Source organism: Vipera berus (assembly GCF_964194415.1).
Source record: "Vipera berus genome assembly, chromosome: W".
NCBI classification, from domain to species: domain Eukaryota; kingdom Metazoa; phylum Chordata; class Lepidosauria; order Squamata; family Viperidae; genus Vipera; species Vipera berus.
The window spans coordinates 22,372,929-22,392,199 of record NC_138210.1 but is presented as its reverse complement, the minus strand read 5'-3'; the positions used below and the strand labels follow the sequence as shown (position 1 = coordinate 22,392,199).

General features: G+C 42.3%; 1 protein-coding gene across 3 annotated transcripts in view; it reads left to right on the top strand.

Moving 5' to 3' along the window:
- The window catches only part of LOC308676212 (GTP-binding protein Rheb-like), a 112,734-nt gene that overhangs the window by 8,115 nt on the left and 85,348 nt on the right, over nucleotides 1–19,271 (top strand). For 2 of the 3 annotated variants that reach the window (XM_081341995.1, XM_081341997.1), the window contains exon 2: nucleotides 14,431–14,502. Coding sequence is in view for 1 of the 3 variants with exons in the window: in XM_081341997.1 (XP_081198123.1) it covers nucleotides 14,431–14,502 (72 nt within the window). In the remaining 2 variants the exon portion in view is untranslated. Of the gene's footprint in view, nucleotides 1–11,090; nucleotides 11,298–14,430; nucleotides 14,503–19,271 lie in introns of those variants that run through there. The other variant, XM_081341996.1, reaches the window with a different exon arrangement.

Here is a 19,271-nt window from a genome sequence, read left to right as displayed (position 1 = left end):
TTCTCTGCAACAGAGAATGTAACCGAAGCTGGGGGACACTTCCACGGTCCTCTGGATGCCCGATCCGGGTGCTGGAGGCCTTTTCCAGGCCGTTGCCACCTGGATTTGAGGCCGGGTGTCAGAACCTATTTCATTTCTATCTATCCCCTCTGATCCAAAATCAAATCTCACCTTTCTCTGGGTTCTGCCATACTCCCAAGGGGGAGGGGGGATGTGCCCGCGGGTTTATTGCCTCTGCTTCCTCTATCAGCTACAAAGTAACATTTTGCTTTCCTGTGCTATATGTCTCTGAACTTTCTCTCCCTAAACTGTCAGCTAGAACAAGGGAGGGAATAAGGAATGTAACCTCTGTGCCTTGTTTATTTCTACACTCAGAGGAAGGTGTGAAGAGCCTCCTGACCATCGCTGTGTGAACTGGAGACGGGCCGATGTTATCTCCCTTTTTCCCACAATGGACCTAACACCTGGGGATTGGCCGTCTCACACTGGCCAGATGAACTATGGGGTGGGGTCTTGCTTGGGGATACCTTTATCGTTCTGCACGGGAAATCTCAGATCCTGTCTATTATGCCTGCTATCAACTACTCTTAATAAAACTTCCTGTTGGAAGAAATTGTTTCCAAGAGTTCTGCTTTCTTAAGATGCAGGATTGAAGTGGGTCCTGACACCGGGGGACACTTTTGCGGCCCTCTGGATGCCTGATCTGGGTGCTGGAGGCCTTTTCCAGGCCGCTGCCGCCTGGATCTGAGGCTGGAGGATGCTTCCACGGCACTCCGGATGCCTGATCTGGGTGTTGGAGGCCTTTTCCAGGCTGCTGCCGCTCAGAAATGGGCCTCCAGAGGGCTGTGGAAGCGTCCCCTGGCCTCACTTCCAGGCAGCAGTGGCCTGGAAAAGGGCTCCAATGGCCTGATCTGGCCTCCGGAGGGCCGTGGAAGTGTCCCCCGGCCTCACCTCCGGGTGGTAGCGGCTTGGAAAAGGCCTCTGATGCCCAAATCGGGCCTCTGGAGGGCTGCGGAAGCATCCCCCAGCCTCATTTCCGGGCGGCAGTGGCCTGGAAAAGGCCTGTGACGTGTGGATCCAGCCTCTGGAGGCATGCAGAAGCGTCCCCCAGCCTCAGATTCGAGTGGCAGAGAGGAGACAGATCTTTTCAAGGTCAGTCCAGCGCTGCATGAAGGGAGGGGGAAGCATGAAGTATCTTAGTGGGTCAGGGAGGCCTTGGGGGCCTGTTCCATCACTAGGCCCTCCATTGCCTTCCCTACCCTGAGATACCTCATGTTCACTTAACGAGCCACGTGCGTTTTAACAAGCGGAGTGATCTCGTTCAAGGTACGAGATTAACTCCGATTTTTCGAGTTACGAATGGAATGGTGAAAGGGCAGCAGGGCAGGACTAAGGCAGGACTTCCCTCAGACCCTCCCTCTCCTTCCTTCCTTCCTTCCTTCCTTCCTTCCTTCCTTCCTTCCTTCCTTCCTTCCTTCCTTCCTTATTTGAGATGAGGGAGGGAGAAAAACAGGCAAGAAACACAGCTGCGGAAGTGCCATCCTTCGTGAGGAATGAAGAAATGCACCATCACCTGGAAGTAGCCAGCACATGGCCCTCGCCTTCTTCACATATCTGGCTTGGTGGGCTCAGGGGGAGGGGATGCCATAAGAAGCATGAGAGTTGATTTTACCTGCGCAATGCTAGTTTTGGCAGACAGCGGAGCGCTCTCCTCACAGTGCTGAAAGGCTGAACCTGGTGGCACAATTCTGAAGAGAAGCGCATCGCTGCCCAGCCCCTAGCCTGCCCGAAGTAGGCAGGACCGTGTGCTGGCCACTTCCAGGCAGTGGTGCATCTCTTCATTCCTCACAAAGGGTGACACCTCCCCAGCGCGTGCCCAGGGGGCGGGGCCGATGCGGCAGGGGCCGGTCCCTCGCTGTTTCCAGGCAGCCTTGTGGAGCTAAGACTGAATGCGTTTCAGCATAGATGGCCACCACGAAATTGTACATTGGCTCACAACTGGCCGGGGCCGGGGCCAAGGCAGCGGGGGCCATTCCCTAACTGTTTCCAGGATGGCTTCGCGGGCACATGAAACCACTTCGCAGGCCAGATCTGGCCCCTGAGCCTTGTGTTTGACATGTCTGCCTTAACACAAGCCTTAGAATGTTGAAGGAACAAGAATGTACTATAGAAATATGGAGAGAGAGAAACATGGGAAGTAAAAGAAAGCAAGAGGTAGATATTGCATGATGGAAGATGGATGTTGAAAAGACAGAAAGAAAGGAAAAGAAAAAAGCAATAGTTATAACACAGAAGCAGCCACTATAAGGGGGTCGCAAGGGATAAATGCTGATGGTACTAAGCAATGAACACTCAACACCTCATAGGATGTGTAATAAATGAAAGACTGGTTTACATTATCAGAAACTTATGGGATTTTTGCCATGAAGAATGTGAATTTCAAATTGTGTTGGAAAAAGTGGAAATATCTGTATGATACTTGTCATTCCGTACTTCGTTCACAGTTTCATTCCTACAATAGAAACTGTGATGCAACTATTAAAAAAAATGGTTGTATTTATATTTTAGTTAAACAAATCTGTGATAAATAAGTAAATAAAAAGCTTTACAAAATTTGGCGGTGAGGCCATTTCAATATAGGCCTCAATTGGAAAACTCTGTCCGTTTCAAATGATGCATGAGAGACTTTTGTTACATGAAGGTTCAAGAACGTCAATGAGGAAGAGTATAAAGTTGCTCAATATTTAATCTGGCGCAGGTTTTGTCTTCTATCTCAGTACAGGCCCAGGCTGCCCTACCACCTGTCTCTGCTCATTGTTGTTCCTGGAGACTGGGTTCAGGTGAAAAGAACTGTCACCTAGAAATACCAGCCCAGACTGGTCTCAACCATGCCAAGTCCTCCTGATTTAAGGAATCAAGGCGTGAGTCCATGGAAAGTCCCATCGTTCCCTCTCCAGTGACAAGCTCCGCAGCTGGACGGCCTGAAAATGAAATTTCAACCTGCCTCGCCTGTTGAACTGTTTCCATCTACGTATGAGAAAAACCTCAATGGATTGCACTATCCTGGAAATCGTGTTCCTGGAACCTGGGCTATGTATTGCAATATTTTTCTTCTGCTACTGTTGTTTCCCTCGTACCTTCTTTGGTAGAAGGAAAGACTATGGGCCCAATATTTTATGGAAGAAAAGGGAGTTGTTTTTATAACAAGACTACGTATTCCACTTGCAAAGGGGCAACAGGGTCACTTGTTATGCTCCTGTCAATACAGTGCAGCTTTACCAACAACTTTAAATCTGGAGATATGGAGGAACATAATTACTTTTTGGGGAAGAATAACACCAGACTTATGGACAGGTGCCAAAATCTTTTTTTTTTTGATGCATGTAAAGCTATTGACTATAATCAAGCTAAATGGACTATGTGTGGAGACAGGCCTCCTCATTAAATGCCAAATATGTTTGCACATCCTACCCAACCTGGCATAATCAGAGGATCCCTGCAACCCGGTGTGCTTCAAGATAACCAGACCAATGGATTTTTCAGCATCATATGAGCTTGCTATCAATTGAACCAGATACAAATATGGGTCCAAGTTGATCTTCATGAACTGGAAACCACATTTGAGATTCCCTCAGTATCAAAGACATTTTTTTTATTGATCTGGCCCAAAAGAATTGTTTCATTTTTAAATGTGAAGCTCGAGAGAACATCATTTCTTATTTTCATTTGACTTGGAAAGAAAAGGACTGTCCAACCAAGTGGGTCCTCTATTTCGTCATTGTGGCCCTACACAGTATTATTAGACCCCAGTCCAACATTACACATAAGGAATATGTCAAAGAAGTCACTGACAAAATGTGAAAGTTGGCTCATGTCCCTGTCCACACATGGACAGGAGCACTGGATGTTGGGGGATGGTTTTCGGGAATGTTTGATAATTGGAAAAGGATATTGTTCATTGTGGTTTTGGCCTTAGGAGGGTTGTTGTGTTTATCATGCCTTATCCCATTTATTTAGAGAATTGTTAGACCCACTCTATCTGGACCAACCTTTGCTGCTGCTCCTATCTGTAACGATAAACCAGCTAAAGCAATGATTTTGAAACCTTTACCTTCTGATTATATTCCCCTTTTCAAGAGTCCCTAAGCCTATTCAGCTTTTATATTAAAAAGGGAGGAATGAAGGGATTTTATTATGCTTAAGCTTGATGTTAGTAATATTGATATTAGTAGTGATACTTTGTAATCGTATATAATCTTTGTTTATGTTCAAGCAGCTTTGTAGGTCCTTTATATTGGGAAATTAGTTATATAAAAGCAAATGTTTCATGCTTTAGGTACAGGGGATTGCTTACATGAAAAGAGGATGGTGAGGGGAGGGGGAAAAGGAGTTATGGTAGAACCTGGGTTGTTGTGTATGAGTCATCATGTAGGAATTATTTTTCTGTACCTTTTGGTTCCTAGTACCAAGACCAGATCTCTTTGTTCTGGAAAGGTATAAAAGGTGGAAGACATCTTTCCTGGTTGTTGCCTTCATCTCTCTACCAGCCACGAAGAGAGATGTGGCCACCCAACTCTATTTTCATCAAAATAAAAGTTCTTTGCTTGCTGAAACCTCGGCTCAGGAGTTTCTTTTGGCTCTTTTAAATTCCTGAGTAATGCTGGGGCAATTGTGAGGCTAAATGTAAAACCTTACACTATAAAGTTTAAAACTCACCCTTAAACTTTTCTTTCCATAAAATTTATTCAAAGATAAATCTTAAATCACATCTGGTGTACTGTGCCCTAGCTTGTTGCTTTTAACTTCAATTGTTCATGTGGATGAAAATACATACAGTAGATGAACAGAAATTGATCAGTCAGAAATTGGCTATGCCTGTTTGTGAGTCCTGCCCCAACCTGGTCCCTTAGGCAAGAACAACCCCACGACTCCATTTCAGTGTGAAAGGTTTACTTTACTAAAGGCCAAGAGGATTACAGTATCACAAAGCCAGAACTCAAGTTCGTGCACCAAACTTTACTGCTTAACTTTCTCCGTCCAGTTCTTCCCCAGTACCTTCCCCTTGCTGGTTCCTTATTGTCTAATTATATTTGAACAAATTGTTTTAGGAACTATCTCTTCAACAGCGGGCTGGTTGGTGAGCCATTGCATTTCATTCCCAGTACTTTGACCTTGAGATGGTGTTTCTGGAAGGGGTCTAAGACAACTCACAGCAGACAGGTGGGTGTGGCTGGGTGGGCATGGCCAGGTCGACGTGGAGGATTATGTGCAGACGGCTCGGGGTGGGTAGGTGTGGCCAGGTGGACGCAAACACATGGGTGTGGCCAGGTGCATGCTGCCAGGTGAGCATGGCCAGGTGGAGCAGAAAAAGTTGCCACCAGAAGAAAAATCACCCGGAGACATGCTGGCAAACAGGAAGCAGGGAAGCAGCAAAATTTGAAAGGCACTTGCAGAAATGCTCCATTTTTCTTTCTCCTTTATGCGGAGAGGTTTCCCTGCAAGGAAACCTTGAAGACCTCCAAGGAACCTTGAAGGTCTTCTAGTCCAACCCCCTGCTCAAGCAGGATACCCTATACGATTTTAGACAAGTTACTATGCAGTCTCTTAGAAACAGAATGCAGGATAAGACAAGGTTTGGGTTATCGACTTCCAGATTGCCGACGCAGCCGCCATGGATGCTTGGGAGACGAGCTCTGTGTCCCTCATCCAGTTTCGTATCACTGGGGGCCCCTAAAAGGGCCAAAAAGTCACCCCGTAGAGGCGACCAGTAAGGAGGGGCTTTTGCTGGATCGCAGGAAAGCAGTAGCTCTCCCATTAGAGCCAGCGTTCCCTCCGAACCAGCGGACGAAAGACCGGCCATAGTGATATGGCTGGTCACTAGGCTGAGGACAGCCAAAGTCACACTTACCATCAGGCAACGTTAAAGCAATGTGGAAGAGACTGGGTGAGATCTACCTCTCTTAAATTCTAACTTCTTTTTTTACCTACGAAAGCTGCAAAATACTTTTCCCCTCTGTGGAGAGGGAAGGGGGATTTTACTCCTCCCTCCAGTAACAGCAGTGACTGACTATCCAGGGGAGCTTAAAACATTTGAAAAAATAATTGGATCCCAATGGGAACTTTATTTCCTAAAATTTGTGGATTAAAAAATTCTTCATTATCTATTTCTTTACTCTCTATTTTTATTGAAGATTGGGGTTTTTCCTCATAAAATAGAAGAAAAACTGAAAGGATTAAAATAACTTTGAGATTCAAAGGAAAATTTTAAACATTGGGGTGACATCTTGTGGCTAAACCTGAAACTACAATCTGTTATTTGTTAAGAGACTTAGTTGACAAATTCAGAAAATAAGATAAGATTCATGTAACCTTGAACACCAGCTGTGAGAGACTTAGCTGTGCTCTTTATCTACTGGGAAAAAACTGTAAAAGTTTTTAATTTAACTCATCATTATGGAAGAAGACCAGGAACAGACTTTTCTTATGAAGGAAAATTTGGCACAAATTCTGGATACGCTAAAAATAACTTATCAAATCCTTCTTACAGCTGGGAATGAAATTAGAGCCTTTGGAGAAAAACGAGAAAGCAGCTCAGATACACAAATCCAAACTTTGATTATAACTAAAAAAAAATCAACTATACAGAATACTGCAGGAAAAATGGAACAATTAAATATGACAGAAGATTTAACTGCCCAACAAGTACTAATGGAAAATTCAGAAAAAAATCTGACAATATGGAAGTAGGAAAAAGCCTGCTACATAAATCAGAAGGAATCTGTGGATCAAGAAGAGGAACAGATGGAAGAAAAGATAAACATTTCAGGACAATTACGTCGAGAGGGGAAAACGAGACGACCAGCTAGACTTGACAGACATGCTAGACTGCTCAGAAAAAATGGCAACTGGATGGTCTTTTCAATATCACATAATATATATAATAATACAAGGATAACTGTTTGATGACTCAGAATCACGGACATGGAAGACGATCTGGCAAAAAAAGAAAGCTAGAATAAGACTGAAGAAGAATGGGGTCTTGACTTACTTACGAGATTTAAAATAGAATATAGAAAATATCCAAGTAGATAAGATGTGTATTTTGAATATAAAATATTGTTATGAATTGAAGAATAGAAAAAATTTGGCTACTTAAAATCTAGAAGTACAAATATTTAACAGTTAAATTTGAATATTGAGTTGCTTATAGAGGTTAGGTAAAGGTGATTAAGATATATATATATATATGCTAAGATTTATTGATGAAAGGTAAATAAATATGTTTTAATGTAGTGGTAAGAATGAAAACCAAAGGTTGAAATGGAAGAAATTTTGATTACCGAATTTAAGATATTTGGAAAGTATGCAAAAATAAGAATATTATATTGAATTATTAATTTGTTGATCTAGAATTGATATAGATAAGATATGTATCCTGAACATCAGATGTTGTAGGGAATGGTGACAAAGGGAATTGGGGCCATTTAAAACTTGGAAATGATTACTAATAAACTTTAAACTTAAATATTAATGGAAAATTAAAACTGGGAAATTTATAGATAAATGTAAGAAAGCTATGTTGTATCTGATTGATAGAATAAGAAATATGCCAATAAGAGACAGTACATATTATGGAGATTTGTATTAATAATATCTGTATGGAATTGAATCATTGTAACTCAGCTGCCACATTGTTTTTCAAAGATATAATTGTAACATTAGAAAATAAATAGTTTTTTAAAAAAGACAAGGTTTGGGCTATCGTGGTTTTTCATATTCTTAAGATTTATGTTCTTATGCTACTCTTGCTTGTAATCTTGGCAGGATGGCCATATAAGGATCTCTTGCCTGGTAGGTCCAAAGGAATGTTGTGCATATAAAGGGACATTTGCCTAGTTTATGTTCAGGTAGACCAACAAACAAGGACACCAGGATTCTACATTTAGTTGGGATTGTTTATGACATTTTGCCTTAACTGTGGGAAACACCAATAAGGAAGACATAGACCAATAAAGTCAGGAAACTAAAGAAAACAAACTGGTACATCTCCTATGCACTGTGACTTTCCCAACACTACATGTGGAAGCAGGGCAAGAGAAATGGCTGGAATAAGAAGCAGGGAAAAATGTTTTTTCTTAAATGCATTGTGATAATCTAAATATTTAGTACCTGGATAAACCATAGCACATGGTATATAACTAAAACTAGTTTGCCTCATATTCAAAAAAGAATATAAGAATGTACAGATGGACGTTGGTATCCAAAATCAAATTGTTAGGATATTTTTTGGCGGGTGGGGGGAGAGTCACAGCAAGAACTATGTCAAACTGCACTGAAAATACACAGGGAAATTTTTTTCATCCCCTGCTGATTTTGTACGTTTGCCCACTGACAAAGAAATGATCAGTCTATAATTGTAATGGTAGATTTATTTTAACAGTGAGAGACAGAATAACAACAAAAAATCCAGAAAGACGTATTTCAAAAAAGTTTTAAATTGATTTGCATTTTAATGAGTGAAATAACTATTTGACCCCTTCACAAAACATGACTTAGTACTTGGTGGCAAAACCCTTGTTGGCAATCACAGAGGCCAGATGTTTCTTGTAGTTGGCCACCAGGTTTGCACACATCTCAGGAGGGATTTTGTCCCACTCTTTGCAGATCCTCTCCAAGTCATTAAGGTTTCGAGGGTGATGTTTGGCAGCTCGAACCTTCAGCTCCCTCCACAGATTTTGTTGGGATTAAAGTCTGGAGACTGGCTAGGCCACTCCAGGACCTTAATGTGCTTCTTCTTGAGCCACTCCTTTGTTGCCTTGGCTGTGTGTTTTGGGTCATTGCCATGCTGGAATACCCATCCACGACCCATTTTCAATGCCCTGGCTGAAGGAAGGAGGTTCTCACCCAAGATTTGACAGTACATGGCCACATCCATCGTCCCTTTGATGCGGTGAAGTTGTCCTGTCCTCTTAGCATAAAAACACCCCCAAAGCATAACGTTTCCACCTCCATGTTTGACAGTGGGGATGGTGTTCTTGGGGTCATAGGCAGCATTCCTCCTCCTCCAAACACGGTGTCAGGACCCACTTCAATCCCACATCTTAAGAAAGCAGAACTCTTGGAAGTGATTTCTTCCAGCAGGAACTTTTATTAAGAGTAGTTGATAGCAGGCATAATAGACGGGATCTGAGATTTCCCGCACAGAACAATAGATTAAGGTATCCCCAAGCAAGACCCCACCCCATAGTCCACCCGGCTGGTATGGGACGGCCAATCCCTAGGTGTTAGGTCCATCGTGATCAGTGGCTTCTTCACACCTTCCTCTGAGACCGTAGAAATAAACCAGGCACTGAGGTTACATTCCTTATTTCCTCTCGTTCTAGCTGACAGTTTAGATAAAGTTCAGAGAGAGAGATAATGCAGGAAGCAAATTGTTACATTGTAGCGGATAGAGGAAGCAGAAGCAATAAACCCACGGGCACATCCCCCTCCCCTTTGGGAGTATGGCGGAACCCAGGGAAAGGTGAGATTTGATTTTGGGTCAGAGGGGATAGACAGAAATGAAATAGGAAAAGGTTCTGACATTCTGCCCCCCTTAAAAATAGCAGAGATCCACCTGTAGAGAAAACAAAACAGGTATAGATGTTAGTCTGGTTTTTTGGAATATTCTGTATGAAACGTCTTTAGCAGTTTGGGTGCTCTGACGTGACATTTGTGGACCCACTCGTTCTGTGAGGAGGGAAGGTGTTTCCACGGTACTAGGTATTGTGTTGCCCCATGATACTTCCTAGAATCTAGGATTTCTTTTATCTCGGAAGTGTTGTTCTCCTTCAACCATGATTGGAGGTGGTGGGGGAGATTTTTGGCCGTAAGGGTGACTGTTCTCGTTTCAGCAAGCTGCAGTGAAAAATTGGGTGTATTTGCCTGAGGTTCTTGGGTAGTTCTAGTTCTACTGTTACTGGGTTTATGATTCTTTTAATTGGAAAAGGTCCTATATATTTTGGACCACGTTTTTTACAGGGTTGTAGGGATTTTAGGTATTTTGTAGACAAATATACCATTTCTCCTACAGCGAATGGTTTAGTTTTGACTCTTTTTATCTGTTTGTGCTTTGTGTGCTTGTCTAGCTTCATCTAAGGCTTTCCTAACCACTGGCCAGGTGTTTTGTAATTGGGATGTCCATTCTTTCAGCAATGGGATTGCTGGTTCATTTGGGGTTAGTTCTGGTATAGGGTTGAAACTTTGGCCGGTGGCTACTTGAAAGGGAATGTAGCCTGTGCTGGAGTGGACTGCGTTATTGTAAGCAACTTCTGCGAAAGGGAGACTGTCCGTCCAATTTGTTTGCTGGAAATTAATAAAGAACCTTTAGTATTGCTCAAGTACTGAGTTCGAACGTTCCGTCGATCCATTGATACTGAGGATGATAACTAGATGACAGTCCCTGGGTGGTTCCTAAGAGGGATAAAAATTCAATGTTTCCTTGTTTTGTTAAGTTCCATCTTTAAGTCTCTATTCTCAATTTTGTATCCACTTATCTGTTTTATCTGCTCCTTCTCTGTTGTTGTTTTCTGGGCATTTTTTTGTTGTAGAGTTAACTTGGAAATAGATTGATTTATATTTTCAAAGTTATTTTGAATTTCTTTGTGGTTTAAAATAATTGTTGTTTGAATTAGTTACAGTATACTATATATCTCCTCCTGTGGAGTATTTATGTTTTCTTGATATGGTCTTTCTACATGTCTCTGATCCATAATGGCCAAGAATTTAAGTTTTTCTCTTCTTTTCTTTTCTCTGTAAATAGCTTTAGAGTCCCATTTAAATAGATATTTCTAATCCAAATAGTTTAAAAAAGATTACAGCTGTTCTTTGTTGTTAAAGCTTTGAAGGTCACAAACACAGATTAGCTTTTCCCAGGTTTTGCCAAGTCTTATATGAAAGTCATAGCTGTCATAGTCTTCATTCACTACTAGGTGTCAGCATCTATTTGTTTTTCAATTTCCAAAATGAACAATTGTCTTTAGAATGAGAGTCTTAACCATTCAACAATATTAGATTTATCCAGATTTAAGTTTTAAATTTCAGATTTTATATTTATTTCACTTCCATATATTTTGATCCTCCATAAAAAGATTAATTCACCGCTTCCGTTAGTATAAGGGTGGGGCGGAAATCCCCCTCCTTCCTTTTTGGAGGTATTTTGCTTCTTGGGGATCTTTTCCAGGAAATTAAATATAGAATAGAAAAGAGAAGATCAATTTCCTCACCCAATTTCAAACATGCTGTTCACAGTTGTGCTGGTTAGTACTTTTTGGACTTCGGTTGCAAGTAGCTTGGGCTGGTCGATGAAGTACGGCCAGCCTTTCTCCTGTCGGGTTAGAAGGCTTTCCCCAACTCGAACAGAACGACCACCATCGTTTCAGAATCGCTAGGGCACCCTTCCTTCTTCACCCTTCCTTCTTCACCACCTCTCCGGGGCAACTTAGACCCAATTAGGGTCCCCTGGCAGGGCGAAATTAGCTGCAGGGGTGTGGAGAATCCACAAGCCCGCAACTGGTCGCTACCGCGCAAAACCAGAAGTCTGGGACAACTTTTTCTGCACCCACCTGGTGGCACCCACCCGGCCACACTTATGTGGTTGCGTCCACCTGGCCGTGCCCACCCAGTCGCCCCGAGACATTCACAATGAACTGGCTGAACCTAATCCTCCATGTTGACTTGGCCACACCCAGCCAGCCATGCCCACCTGGTGGTGCTTAGATGGCCACGCCCACCCAGTCACGCCCATCTGGCTGCTGTGAGTCATCCCATTCTCCTCTGGAAGGAATGATGAGTCATTAGCCTTCGCCCCTCCCGTCCGGCTCCCTCTCCCCATGGTTCATGGCAGACTGGCAGCGAATGCGAAGCTCAAGCATATGATGGTAGCTCTGACACTTTTGCCTCATGGTTTGCATTCTGATCATCTCTAGTTTGATGCCAATTATGATTCTACAACCAGCTACAGGTAGTCCTCACTTACTGATTGCAGTGGGGACTGGCAACTCCATCAATAAGCAACTCAGACAAAAAATGAAATATCATATAACTACGCTGACTTATGTTAGTTCCGTCTGTGGTAATTAAGTGAATCACCAGTCATTGTCACAAAGATTGCAAATGGTGATCATGTGACTGCAAAATGGTGCAACCATAGTAATATATTATAAATAGTCTCTAAATATTGCTGAGATTCAGAATATCTGATGTGAGGATCATTAAATAACCATTCCTTTATGCTTCAACTAAACTAAATCAAGCCATGGAAGATACGAGGGCAATTCTGAAATATACCTCCCTTTGGTTATCAATGACAGACACTCGCAGATACAGAACTTTTGTTATACACATTAGAAAACTACAACATTACATTACTTTTCAACATAATCGCCATTCAAATTGAGGCACTTGTCATGTCTTACAAGGTTTGAAATTCCTTAGTAGTAGTCACTCAGCACCAAATCTGGGCTATTGGTGGGGGGAGGGATGATAAAAAACACCCCAACAGAACTGCTTCAAAGGTTCTTGGGTGCATTTAGTGGTGCGTGCGCGAGCATTATCGTGAACCAACACCACACCGGAAGTGGTGCCATAGAAAATCCCACCAAATGTGAAGATGCTAAAGGAGTACTGCTAGTGAAGTTCATAGAGCATGGTTCGACCATCAATTCAGAAGTGTACTGTAAAAAGTTACGAAAACTCAGATGAGCAATCCATAACAAGCCTTGGGGCATGCTGATTTCCGGTGTGGTGTTGGTTCATGATAATGCTCACCCGCATACCGCTAGACGCACCCAAGAACCTTTGAAGCAGTTCCGTTGGGATGGTTTTTATCAGGGCTTTTCAACAGGTGGTACACGTACCACTGGTGGTACATTGGCACTTGGCAGGTGGTACGCGGCCCTGCCCAGCCTAGCCAAGTGTAGCGGGGGAGGGAACGAGCTAAAGCGGTACAGCGCAGGACTTGCCATGAGAGAGTCCTCAGGAGCTGCAGGGCTGCTGGGGTGAGACAAAAGCCCCAGGATTGGCACTTCCGGCACACCCGGAAGAGAAAGGGGGGGGGGCAGAGACAGGAGAGTCTATAAAAGGAGGCAGTTTGGGCAGGGGAGGGAGAGAAAAAAAGACGCCAGAGAAAGAGGCAGAAGAGAAAGGGCTTTTCTCAGAGAACCAGTGAGAGAGAGAGAGAGGAAAGGCTTTTGGGGAGGTGTGTGCGTGAGAATGGGGAGGATTTTGGAGGGACATGTGGGTGAGAATGGGGAGGATTTTGGAGGGACGTGTGCATGAGAAAGAGAAAAGGCTTTTTGTGAAAGAAGCAGTGAGGAGAAAGGGAGAAGAGGAGAGAAGGAGATGGGAATTAGAGGGAAGGAAGGAGGGAAGGAGCCTAACCCTAACCCCCTCCACAGGAGACCCCCCAGATCCCCCCACAGGTGCCTCCCCGACCTGAGCGACGTAGAGCTGGTCATACCCCCCCCCCGCACTCCCCCACCAGTAACCACAATGCTGATATGGCCCTCAATGAAATCAAGTTCGACACCCCTGATATAAAAGGACGAGGGGGGGAGAGGAGAGGATATAAAAGAAGAAGGGGTGAGAAATTTGTTAAATGAGTTTTGCCCCATTTTACGACTTTTCTTGCCACATTTGTTAAGTGAATCACTGCAGTTGTTAAATTAGTAACACGGTTGTTAAGTGAATCTGGTTTCCCCATTGACATTGTGACCATCATAAATATGAATTAGTTGCCAAGTATGCAAATGTAAATCACATGACCCTGGGGATGCTGCAATGGTCATAAGTGTGAAAAATGGTCATAAGTCACTTTTTTCAGTGCTGTTGTAACTTTGAACAGTCACTAAGCGAACTGTTGTAAGTCGATGACTACCTGTACTTTATCACTGTTTTTCTTTTTTTTTGTCATCAAGTTTTTGACACCTTGCTAGGCAACTGGTGGTACTCGAATATTGCCATATCCTAAAAGTGGTACAATCGGTAAAAAGGTTGAAAAGCCCTGTTTTTGATCACACACACACACACACACACACACACACACCCTATAGCCTAGATTTGGCGCCGAGCGACTACTACTAAGGAATTTCAAACCTTGTAAGACGTTATGACAAGTGCCTCATTTGAATGGCGATTATGTCAAAAAGTAATGTAATGTTGTAGTTTTCAAATGTGTATAATAAAAGTTCTTTATCTGCAAGTGTCTGTCATTGATAACCAAAGGGAGGTTTATTTCCGAATTGCCCTCGTATTTATGGACTGAATTGCCTATCATCTTTTCAGAACTCAGTCCATTTCTTTCAGGATGCTGTAAAACTAAAATTTGTCTGAAAGAATGTTTTTAGTTTATAGTGTGCAGCACTCTTAATACTGACTTTGCTTTCTTCATAGGGAAATCATCTTTGACAATTCAGTTTGTGGAAGGTCAATTTGTTGATTCATATGATCCTACAATAGAGAACAGTAAGTAATCTTTAACTATTACTCTGAACAAGTCAGCAGAATTCCTCCTCGACCAGTTTCATTCAGTTTCTGAATCTTGGTGTTGGTGGTTTTTTTTTGGGGGGGGGAGGGGAGAGCTTAGAACAGTTTCCATTTAACTTTCTGTTTTTCTCCACTCTCCTTGGTTTTAGATTTGGAACATTTGCAAATACAGTGGATATAAGAAGTCCACACACCTCTGTTAAAATGCCAGGTTTTTGAGATGTAAAAAAATCAGAGCGAGATAAATCACTTCAGAATTTTTCTACCTTTAATACAGCAGGCAAGGCTGTATACTGTCGCCCTGCCTGTTTAACTTATATGCAGAGCACATCATGAGAAAGGCAGGGCTAGATGAATCAAAAGTTGGAATTAAGATTGCTGGGAGAAATATCAACAACCTAAGATATGCAGATGATACCACTCTAATGGCAGAAAGTGAAGAGGAACTAAAGAGCCTCTTGTTGCGAGTGAAGAAGGAGAGTGCAAAAGTTGGCTTGAAACTCAACATTAAGAAAACCAAGATCATGGCATCCGGCCCTCTCAATTCCTGGCAAATAGATAGGGAAAAAATGGAGGTAGTGATAGATTTTATTTTCTTAGGCTCCAAGATCACCACAGACAGGGACTGCAGCCAAGAAATTAAAAGACACTTGCTCCTGGGGAGGAAAGCCATGGCAAATCTAGACAGCACACTAAAAAGCAGAGACATCACCCTGCCAACAAAAGTGCGTATAGTCAAGGCTATGGTCTTCCCAGTTGCAATGTATGGCTGTGAAAGTTGGACCATAAGAAAGGCTTGAGCGCCAAAGAATTGAGGCCTTTGAACTATGGTGCTCGAGAAGACTCCTGTGAGTCCCTTGGACTGCAAGGTGATCACACCGGTCAGTCCTACAGGAGATCAACCCTGACTGCTCTTTAGAAGGCCAGATCCTGAAGTTGAAACTCAAATACTTTGGGCACCTAATGAGATCGAAGGACTCACTGGAGAAGAGCCTAATGCTGGGAAAGGTTGAGGGCAAGAGAAGAAGAGGACGACAAGAAAATGAGGTGGCTGGATGGAGTCACTGAAGCAGTAGGCGTGAGCCTAAATGGACTCCAGAAGATGGTAGAGGACAGGAAGGCCTGGAGGAACGTTGTCCATGGGGTCGCGATGGGTCGGACACGACTTTGCAACTAACAACAACAAAATAGCTGTACAATTCAATTGGAAAACAAACTGAAATATTTTACGGGGGAAAAATAAACAGAACAGCCCAGTGCACATATAGAGAGACAGGTTCTCTGAGGATAGGCTCCAGCATGAGTCTGAAAGCTTGGAAGACTAAATCTCTGGTCTCGATGACTGACTCAGATTGGATCCTGCAACATTATTGTGAGACACATACAGTATATTTGCCTTCATTCTTGGGAAAAATAAAAATTAAAAATATAAAATAATGTGGTTGCATAATAATGTGGTTGCACACCCTTAAACTAGTACTTTGTTGAAGCACCTTTTGCTTTTATGACAGCGTTCAGTCTTTTCAGGTAGGAGCCTATCAGCATGGTACATCTTGCCTTGGGAATCTTTGACCCCTCTTCCTTGCAAAAATGCTCCAAATCTGTCACATTGCGAGGGCATCTGTGCACAGCCCTCTTCAGGTCACCCCACAGATTTTCAATTGGATTCAGGTCCAGGCTGTGGCTGGGCCATTCCAAAACTTTGATGTTCTGGTGAAGTCATTGTTTTGTTGATTTAGAGATATGCTTTGAGTTGTCCTGTTGAAGGGTGGAATTCCTCTTCATCTTCAGCATTTTAGCAGAGGCCTGAAGGTTTTGTGCCAAAATTGATTGCTATTTAGAACTGTTCGTAATTCCCTCCACCTTAACTAAAGCCCCAGTTCCAGTTGAAGAAAAGCAGCCCCAAAGCATAATGGTGTCACCACCAAGTTTCACTGTGGGTATGGTGTACTTTTAGTGATATGTAGTGTTCTTTTTGCGCCAAACATACTTTTTGGAATTATGGCCAAAAAGTTCAACCTTGGTCTCATCAGACCATAACACATTTTCCCGCATGCTTTTGTCAGACTTGAGGTAGGTTTTTGTAAATGTAGGTGGACTTGGATGTTTTTCTTTGTAAGAGTCAGCTTCCATCTTGCCACCCTACCCCACAGCCCAGACCTATGAAGAATACAGGAGATTGTTGTCATGTGTAGTACACAACCAGTACTTGCCAGGAATTCCTGCAGCGATTTTAATGTTGCTGTAGGCCTCTTGGCAACCTTTTGGACCAGTTTTCGTTTTGTTTTTTAATCAATTTTGGAGGGACATCTAGTTCTTGGTAATGTCACTGTTGTGTCATATTTTCTCCACTTCTTGATGACTGTCTTCACTGTATTCCATGGTATATCCAATGCCTTGGACATTTTTTTTGTACCCTTCTCCTGACTGATACCTTCCAACAATGAGATCCCTTTGATGCATTGTAAGCTCTTTGCAGACCATGGCTTTTGCTGCAAGAGGCAACTGAGTAAATGACAGAAAAATCCTACTAGAACAGCTGAACTTATATGGGTTTGATCAGAGTCACTTTAATTGATGGCAGGTATGTAGTGACTACTATTTATCAGTTTGAATGTGATTGGTCAATGCTGAACACAGCCATATTCCTACTTATAAGAGGGTGTGCACACTTATGCAACCATGTTCTTGTATGTTTTTATTTCCCCCCCTAAAAGATTTCAGTTTATTTTTCAATTGAATTATACAGCTTATACATTATATTAAAGGTGAAAAAAATTCTGAAGTGATTTATCTTGGTCTGACTTTGTTATATCTCAAAAACCTGGCATTTTAATGGGTGTGCAGACATTTTAAATCCACTGTATGATTATGAATTATATATGTCCAGAAGTAACCAAAGTGACATCCAATTGTGCAACAAAGAACCCTTGAGGGTGATAAAACAAGTCTGCAATTTGCAAAGATCAGTAGTTCTCTAGTGCAGCAAATCTACATTGGCTGTAATTAAAATATATTCTCAATTTTTTGAGACTTCATTTTGTATGTATATCATGAAACACAGAAGATTCAGTTTGATAGCTTAAAATTCAGTTTTGCAATTACTGCATGCTTCAAAATTTGGAAGGTGAACTTGATTTGAGGTCTGTTGCAAAGTACAGTATTGATAAGCTATCTTATGATGTGGTGATCTGTCTAATGCATTATGATCCCATCTGCCTGGAAGCTTCTGAGATACCAATAGAAGCAAATAATTGTAGCTCAGGGTTGAACTGTGGGGACCTTGGTGCTCTCTTGAGGTTGCTTGTTTTCTTGCAGACGTTTCCTACCATGATGTTACCTAGTTGGTTAATGAAATGTCTGCAAGAAAACAACCAACCTCAAGAGAGCACCAAGGACCCCATAGTTTCTGAGATCTTGGTAGAAAAATTCCCCAATGTCCCTGCTTTGACTAAAGTTAGCACTTGCAGCAGGACCTTCTCTCTACAAAGTTCTTCAGAATTGTGGCTTTGGTACTGTAGCTAATTCTTCAGCAATGAATGTTTAACGTGGTGTTTATATTTCTCAGCTCTTCCGACTTTTTTATCCAAACTTACTGCTACTGATGGAATATAGTATCTAATCTTTATATTTGGAATTAGTTGGATTGCAATAGAAAAATAAGGCATAGAATATACAAATAATTTCAACATATTTTTTATAAAACAGAGTTTGATTTAGAATAACAAAATGCTGGCTTCATCAAACATTCGCTGTCAGGCTTTTATTCAAATATTCCAAGCTGCATTTCTTATCTTCCATTCACTAGAACAATCTCCATCTGCATTCATGTCCTAAACACTTTCACAAGATGATGGATATGCCAAGCTGCAGGTACTAAAATGGGGCAGGCAGCCATAGTAACAACAAATACAGTTCATGAATGGATTTTCAAGTCTAGAAACCTGCTGCTACCAAACTTAATTAACTTTAAAGATTCTGATTAGTTAAGGAAATTAAATTCATGTGTAATCAAGTACAATATACAGGTGAAACTCGAAAAATTAGAATATCGTGCAAAAGTTCATTTATTTCAGTAATGCAACTTAAAAGTGGAAACTAATATATGAGATAGACTCATTACATGCAAAGCAAGATAGTTCAAGCCGTGATTTGTCATAATTGTGATGATTATGGCGTACAGCTCATGAAATCCCCAAATCCACAATCTCAGAAAATTAGAATATTACATGCAATCAATAAAACAAGGAGTGTACATAGAACAATATCGGACCTCTGAAAAGTATAAGCATGCATATGTACTCAGTAGTTGGTTTGGGCCCCTTTTGCAGCATTTACTGCCTCAATGCGGCGTGGCATGGAAGCTATCAGCCTGTGGGACTGCTGAGGTGTTATGGAAGACCAGGATGCTTCAATAGCAGCCTTCAGCTCTTCTGCATTGTTCGGTCTCATGTCTCTCATCTTTCTCTTGGCAATGCCCCATAGATGCTCTATGGGATTCAGGTCAGGCGAGTTTGCTGGCCAATCAAGCACAGTAATCCCACGGTCATTGAACCAGGTTTTGGTGCTTTTGGCAGTGTGGGCAGGTGTCACGTCCTGCTGGAAAATGAAGTCAGCATCCCCATAAAGCTCGTCTGCGGAAGGAAGCATGAAGTGCTCCAAAATCTCCTGGTAGACGGCTGCATTGACACTGGACTTAATGAAGCACAGTGGACCAACACCAGCAGATGACATGGCTCCCCAAATCA